The 8443-nt window shown below is 34.6% G+C and overlaps 1 protein-coding gene across 2 annotated transcripts; it reads right to left on the reverse strand.

Moving 5' to 3' along the window:
• Window positions 1-471: 471 nt before the first annotated feature.
• On the reverse strand, window positions 472-6636 carry LOC129317699 (uncharacterized). 2 transcript variants are annotated; one of them, XM_054962056.1, is made up of 4 exons: window positions 6211-6636; window positions 5998-6086; window positions 1312-1667; window positions 472-1224 (listed from the first exon to the last, which is right to left on the reverse strand). In XM_054962056.1, exons 3-4 carry the CDS (start codon window positions 1663-1665, stop codon window positions 658-660), a joined length of 921 nt encoding a protein of 306 aa, XP_054818031.1. In that variant the 5' UTR covers window positions 1666-1667; window positions 5998-6086; window positions 6211-6636; the 3' UTR covers window positions 472-657. The 2 variants fall into 2 exon arrangements, with proteins under 2 accessions (XP_054818031.1, XP_054818030.1); XM_054962055.1 differs by having other exon boundaries at window positions 5998-6108.
• Between the last annotated feature and the right edge of the window lie 1807 nt (window positions 6637-8443).

The raw sequence follows: 8443 nt of genomic DNA on the forward strand, positions 1-8443 counted from the left end.
TGGAGAGGGTGGATTTAGAGAAAGAGAGAATGGTATTACAAGTATTTTACATATAAAATAATTTTCAAATTGGTCCTTTAAACCTACAATGATACGTCAAAAAGCTTTTGATCCTTTTAGAATGTTTTCAGTAATCCTTAAATATAATTTTTCCAATTGCTTTCTAGATTCTCATTTGTTTTGGGTTTCGCCCTGTTTTGTCAAAAACCAAAAAATTGCACCTAGTTCGGGCCATTTGCTTCAACAAAATAAAGTCTACTTTTTATATAATTTCTATAAAATAAACCTCCTCATAAAATCTTAAAACTATTTAAAAATCATTTATTTTTTATTCTTAAACAAACAAGCCTTAAATGTCATTAGCAGTTCCAAGCCGTCCAAGCCAATATGTGATCTAATACTGTTTAAGTATGGATAATGATCGGTATGTTCAAACTTCACGCTTTCCCTCTCAGTTTTTTAAAAGAACAGTGTCCCCTGCAAACTGCCATTAACTCATTACGATCAATTCCTGGAATATATACATTCTCACAACAAAACATCAACGAAATTACGAAAGATTGATCAAACAATGGCCAAAAAAGTTAGAAACATCTATTATACACTCCAAGATATCCCATTCTATACACGGAAAAACACACCGAGCACTGTTCACATTCACCTCCACCACCAAAACTGTCTAAAGAGATATATCTTTCTCATCCGTGGATTGTATGTCATAAAGGCCCTAGCTTTGACTGGATCTGCATTCAAATATTCAAAAGCATACATTTGTCTCCCCTCTTCTAACCCATCGATCTCCATCACAGCCTGCAATAACTCATTGGCGTCAATTGAGCATTTGCTTCTCTCCACTGAATCAGCCAAGCGTCTAATACTTGAAGCTACCTCCATCAACGCATCCTGGAGAGCATCAGAGCTGCGAGGCCGTTTGGGAAGATGTCGTAAAGGATCCACTGAAGGAGGCTCTTGGAAACCTTCAGGCACCTGGTCATGATCTGGAGGCCCAGTGTATGACTCAGTTCCATCCGTCTCGCTCATGTCTTCTGAAGTTGGAGACACAAAGGAGGCTGATTCATCATCACAATTCTTTATGTCCATTACATGGCTTTCATCCTTTATCTTAGCCCAACGACTAGGGGCTTGGTAGTTTCCACATACAATTTTAAGTTCATCATACATCTCTATATGCTTTCCACGGAATCCTCTTGCATCAGGATGTGCCTATAAATGAATAAATGAAGACTGGATTATGGATTGCATCTAATTAATAGACGTACATTGAGTGAGAAAGATGAAAGATAGACCTACTGCAATGTATCTCTTCCAAAGCTCATCACTGTCACACTCTATCATTTTAGTATTTGGATTCCACCTGAAACCATCCTGACTTAGCATATCTTTCATTACTTTATACCTCTTCTTAATTGTCTTCAGACGGTTGATCACTTTCTGATTATTCAAATTCAAGTTGAAACGGGTATTCACAGCCACACAAGCAGCAGTATATGCATTTTCATTGAAACATTTGTCAACTTTGTTCCCATTTTTTGCCTGAATGGCCAGGGCTTCAATTAGACACTTGTCCATTGCAATTGACCATACAACATTTCTTCCTTTGTGTTTCACATCTCTTTTTTGACCTTGCAAATCATAGTGCTCCATTTCTGCTGACAGAAATTGTAGAATTCAACAAAACATTAGACATAACAAAGCATGCATAAATATAACATTTAATTAACTAGTTTTGTCTCCATTAGTTTAAAGATAATATGAACTGGGAAATGAATAGAAGCTTTACAAAGATGCAGTTAGTGATGGGCGACAACACTTACCTTTTGGTAATTAAGATCCTAGAAACGAGAAGGGCACAAAAGCAGACAACCATTTCCCAGACTGAGACTATGAGTGCCCAACTATAAGGAAGTAATCAGACATGGAAACATAGCCCTAAAAAGGTTACATCCTACAGCTACTATATTTCCAGGCTCTATCAATGAATATAAACAGAACAAATAAAGTTCCAGTTTCATCCTCATGAGGAGTTTAATTAACCTCGCTTCACTAGAAGCAACTTTGAAGTCAAAAACTTAGTTCCGCTAACCCACAGAATTATAATTAAATTCCAATGTTAACCATTCATCCTTCACAGAAAAATGAATAGCATTCTGCAAATACTGCCTAGATTTCTATGGCCACTGAGCTGTGCTCAAAACATTGACACCCTGATTGTCTTTAGTTTGATAATGAAAGGAACAAGTTTTGAGCATCCTGCGCGCACCAAAAAAAAAAAAAAACAAAAACAAAACAAAACAAAACAAAAAGAAAGGGGAAAAACTGTAGCTATCATGGTTCATTATGCTCGGCATTCATAGGCTCTCACAAACAGGCTTTAGAAACATTTATTCCAAAGCAATTGATGCAATTCAAAATATTCATACAAAACAGGATCAGATCAGGTAAACCAATCACATCATGATATGTTTAGATTGGAAGCTATGATATGCAGTGGATGGGCGCAGTTATATGTACTGGAAATCTACTAATCATGGGTTTCTCAGCAGCTAAATGCATGGAAAAGCTACTAGCTTTTTGGGTATCAGAGGATATCTCAATACAAGTCATGGATTACAGACTACACTTTGTAATTTCTTTCTTTTTTTTTCTTTTTATACATGCATAAGGAGGAACCCTTGACCTCTACCAACACCCTACCCAACCCGCACCACTAAAGTTTGAATTTCCAATTCATAGTGATATTCCATTCAGCTGTAGCCAAGGTTTGTAGATTAACATTATCTACATTTGGTGACTACAAAACTGTTCTATTCAATCAAAATAAAATAAATTTTAACTTTTACTGTAGAGATGCAGAAGTGTATTCAGAAAAACTTTGGCATTATGAATGGAAATGTATTCAAATCCAAATTTTAATTTCATGGAATAAATTCAACAATGGATTCATTGCACTGAGAACACTTTTATACCCATAATATCATATCCAGTATCACAAAAAATCTTCAATTTATTGCTCCCAAGTCCCCGTTTATAATGTTTACAGAGTTTCTAACTATTCAAGTTCAAAGTAAATATTCTTAAGCATTTTGTTGCTTACAGTAATAAATATCTAAATCTCTATTTCTCTTTCCTCTAATACAATCAATATTAAATTAGAGGATGAAGAGAAATCTTAAATAAATTGGGGCAGCAAAACATAAAAATTAATTATAAATAGACTTTGGGCCCTATAGGCCCTAGACGTCAACACTCTCCCTCAAGTTAGTGGATAGATATCTATCATTCCCAACTTGCTTCAACATGTGTTCTAGCTAGTAGCTTGGTGAAGAAGTCAGCTACTTGTATAAGTGCAGCTATAAAGACTAGATCAATGATCCCTATGTCCATCTTCTCTTTAATAAGGTGCCTGTCAATTTCAACATGCTTGGTCCTTTCATGGTGTATAGGATTCTCCACCATTCCAGTGGCGAACTTGCTATCACGTCTCACTTTAATAGGTGAGTTAGTCTAGAGTTTCGGCTCCTTCAGATATCTGAGTAACCACATTCCTTCACAAACTCCATGAGCCAAGGCTAAAAGGTGTTCAGATTCAGCACTACTTTTGGATACAACTTATTGCCTTTTGTTTCTCCAATTTACTAGATTTCCTTAAATAAAAGTGCAATAACCAGAGGTAAACCTCCTAGTAGGAAGAGATCCCCCCATAATTAGCATCAATATATACTTCAACTTCTTCAGAGTTACCTATAGCAAAGTAGATTCCTCCTCCAGGAGTCATCTTCAAGTACTTCAATATTCTGTAAACAGCCTGCATATGCTTTTCTCGTGGATCATTAGCAAATCTACTCACCATCACAACAGCAAAGCTAATACCAAACCAGTGTGAGAGAGGTAGATGAATTTACAAACTAGCCTTTTGTACCTTTCAACATTAACTGGAATTAACTCTTAGTATCTAAGGTTGATTCTTCCTCTTTCTCTTCTTCAATATCTAATTTGCATGAGGATTCAATAGGCATTTCAGCTCGCTTAGCTCCCAATCTTCTTGTTTCTTTTAAAAGATCAAGGGTATACTTCCTTTGTGATGCCGCACTGCCTTGGTTGGATTTAGCGACTTCCATCCCAAGAAAGCATCTAAGGCCTCCCAAGTCTTTTACTTCAAATTCAGCTTTAAGAGACTTCTTTACCTAGCCTCTTGTGTTCTAATAGTCCCTCAAGATCCACATACACTTCCTCTTTCAAGTCACCATTGAGGAGTACATTCTTCACATCTAATTGATGTAGAGACCAATCACAATTATGATATCTACGTGCTGTAATTTTCCATTACTATATTGAATCCTATGCCAAGTTATTGCAATCTCTTGCATTAACATGTAAATCAAGGTCTTGTATGGCTAACTGAAGTGGATTAATCTTTGAGTTTAACCAGCTGGAAAACTCTAGACTAGGAGTTAAATCACCATACCTACATTTATTGCACATTAAGTGTTTGATAGAGTATCAATTACTTGTTGCACCAGTCTAACGGGTTCTTTGGACATAATTGGACCTAACCTAATGAGATTGAAACACTAATGAATTGAACGGGTTAGGATAGCTGCCCAATCTTAAATTCTAGATTTTGTTAAATCAATTTGATAAAACAACCATTCTCATGTTCATTTTCATTAAAACTTTGAAAACCCCATAACAAGTAAATAGATTTTTCTTTTTTTTAGCATTCAAAATTTGATAACTCAATCACAATCAATTAGTTACTGTTTACACACATTCTAAACTCAATTTAGCTTAATCATAAAGGTTGCCACTATATTGCATTGGAGGTAGCTTAGAATGTAATTTGAAACCTATATGACTAAGGCTTATCACTCAATAATTTACAAAGACTACAATTGATTGGAGTTCCACTTTTAATGAAAAGATGCAAGAGAACAAAAGGAGCAGACTGCAATCTTGACTGCACCCATCTAAAGGTATAGTACTAACTATTATCGGGAAAACACTTCATATGATATCTACAAGAGTTAAAAAAACTAATTACTCACAGCTGTGGTCATGCATGAATATATCACTAGAATGCTTTGAAATTGTTTAAGACTATTTCTTTTGCTAATTAACTGTTGGTTGCAGCACATCATCTTTCTAAGAGATGAAGACTTCACACGTGAACCTCCAAATTCGTTCTGCTCCATCCACCAAGTAATCCCCAAAAGTTGGGTCTAGTTTGCAAATTTAGTCATATAGTGTAATGAAAATAATTGCAATATTACAGACTGTTATATCCCTATGGGAACCCAAATCGAATCTCTACATAAATTGCATATATAGAACTTCGACAAAATTTAACACGATTTCAAGGGGATAAAGCTAAACCTTAAAGCAGAATAAACAGCATAAAAAAGATAAGTATTATTAACCAATCAAGGAAATATAAGAGAAACTTAAGTGCTAATGCTCCGTGTATTTGCCTGCAACTTATAATAATAAAATATCTCAAGTAATATAACTAGGAGAAGCTAAAAGTCCTGCGAACCAAACAAAGGGAAATGCCATTTCCTTTTCCTTTTCCTCAGCCTATTTTCCTGGGAACCAAACGGGGCCTAATAAACTCCAGATTTATTTTCCACAAATAAAGGACCAAGCCTACAGACCGACTAACCACAAATAGCTGAGCAGATATGCTAAATTATAAAAACTACAAATCTAGATCGCCAAGTGCCAATCACATTGCCAATTGGCGATCATATTGCCATATGGTGTAAACAAAACTGCAAATCAACCCATAACCAAATTAAGCCCTATATTCAGCACACGAGCTCAGAGAATAAGAGACTGGCGGTAGAACCAGAGAACTTTAATCGAAAGTGCAAAGTGCGAATTTCCAGTCCACAATCCGCAAAAATGCAAACTTCAAGTCAAACAAATATCACAGAACTTGTAAAAGAAAAAGATCAAAGAAAGAAGCAAAAATTTTACCTCTAAGAGGGAAAAATGAAAAGGTCTGGCTTCAACGATTTGAAAGCGAGGAATTATAGGGAGAGATGTACGCACATCGAAACCGCAAGCTGGTGAAAGCGAAAACGTTGCCTAAGTTAGCAGAGGAAATAAATTATCAGTAATTTAGCTTTGAGTCACGAGCAATACCAGATGCTAAGACAAGAAAAATTGATGGAAAGTAGCGACACTTACTGGGGGCGTTGAAGAAAGCGAGAAGCACTGAACACAAACTAGCTCACGAGTCACAAGGTGCGAGAAGAATGTGAGTAGAGAACGAGACTAATTGATGTCAAAACAGAACAGAAATGGCGGAACTGTAAAGAAGGCACGAAGATTTGAAATGGCCAATGGAGAATGGAAACAACACAGTACCGTGGCTAGGCGGATGATGGCTTGGCGTCGAACAGGTTGAAAATGGCGGAAAAAGAGGAGATTCAAGGTGAACGGTGAACACTGTGGAAGGCTCGATGGCCAAGGGCAAGGGGGCTCGACCGTGAAGCAAGGGAGAGGCTAGGGCTGTTGCCTGATAGGGACGAGATCTCATGCATCTCCGTGATCGTGGTCTGGGCGCAGGATGATATCTGGCCGACGGTACAGTAACATCAGATTGAAAGTTTATTTTTTTTGGGAGAATTTCAATACAAGACTAGACTAGGGTTGTGATATAATTATAAATGAGGCGTATTAAAATTTGAAATTTCACTTTAATTCAAAAGAACTGAAATTTCGATAATCAAAAGACCCAAATATTTTTAGTTTAAATATTTAAAAAATCACGATCAAATCATGTGTGACAGGGCTAAAAATTTGAACAGGCCGAGTTTATTCAAACCCGATCTAAATAAGCCTGAATCCAAACAAGCCCAACTCTTTAAAAAATTCAAATAGTTAAGCCCGACTTAAATTCCTTTAGGTTTCAGTCAACTCGAATACTCAAATTTTATTTTTAAAATTATTTTTAATTAATTTTTTACTTTGAAATTAATTATTTTACTTTTAAAAAATATAAAAATATATTTTTTTAATACTTAAATAATGTATAGAATTTAAATATATGGTATTTTAGTGTAAAAGGACCTAAAACTTAAAGAATTAATTAATATTTATTATATTTTATATATTTTATAAAAATAAAAAAATTTTTATTTGTGTATTCGGGCCAAGCCCAAACCTGATCGGGCTTGGCTCGAACATAAAAATATCATATTTTTTTAAGCCTGAGCTTAACTTTTTTTGAACAGATTCAGGCTAGCTCATTGGGTTCAATCTAAATTACCACCTCTAGTGATAGTAGAGGGCTTTCTTTTTTTTTTGAATTGAGGCACAGAAAGTTTCCAGGGGCGGAAGAGTTTATATAAAAACATTCTGTACAATATATTTGTTCACTTTTTGATTTAATATAAAGATTTAGCTTGATTTTTTAATTTTATAAAATATCTTTTAAATCTTCTAACTTTAACATTGTTTTTTTTTTGTCAAATAGCATTATTAATTTCAAATGATAATTTTTTATGTTAATTATTATTATTTTTAGAAAATTAAACTTAATAGGTTAACCATTTGAGAATGTTTTGTTAAAATTTAAAAGTTTAATGTAAGAATTTTTTGTCAATGAAACTAGTAGTGTTAAACTTAGAAGACTAAAAATACATCTTTTATAAAATTAAAAGATCAAAATGAAATATTATATAAAATTAAAAGAATAAATATATACTTTAACGCATTAAATACAAATATTTTAAAAAACCACAGATAATAAGTTTAGCTTCATTTTGTATCAAAATGAATAATTAATATTAATTATGAACCAATAATAAAAGTATATAAATGTCGTTTCTATTCCATATACTATGGCAATAGCCATAAAATTACATAAACACAAGCGTGTCAATGTTACTATATTAGTATGGTTGTGTTAGCTCCGCCCCTAGCTGGACGTGCTTCCGTTTTTCAAAGCCAAGTCTCTTTTGCAGGACGGAGAATATCTAAATCTCCATTAGATTTATTTTCGCTTTTTTCCCTCAGAAAAAAGAACTAACTTGAAGTTTGTCTTTGCCGATTTCAACTTTCGCCTTAAAGGACCTGCACGAAGGCTAGAATTGCTTTGAACTCCTTTGTTTTTGGCTTTCTCTGACCCAAATATCCTCATTCGTTGGTATCTTGCTTCAACATCTTTCTTCCTTCTCTTAATCTCCAGCAAAAGCGTAAGTTTGTTCGACATTGTTATTTTTCCCTTATTGGTGGAAACTATTTAGTGCAGGGATTTTCCCTCTTTGTTGGGTCTATTTGTTTTCAACCATTACTTGTTTGTTATGTGTTTTGAAATTCTACCTGATTTTTAAAGAATGGAAAAGTTAAGGCATGTGAATGATAACGTATATCCCCGTTGTTGGTTTGTAAATTACATAAAGCATAATAATGACTA

Source organism: Prosopis cineraria, unplaced genomic scaffold (assembly GCF_029017545.1).
Source record: "Prosopis cineraria cultivar Desert tree isolate PC_DT_omini unplaced genomic scaffold, ASM2901754v1 PC8, whole genome shotgun sequence".
NCBI lineage: Eukaryota > Viridiplantae > Streptophyta > Magnoliopsida > Fabales > Fabaceae > Prosopis > Prosopis cineraria.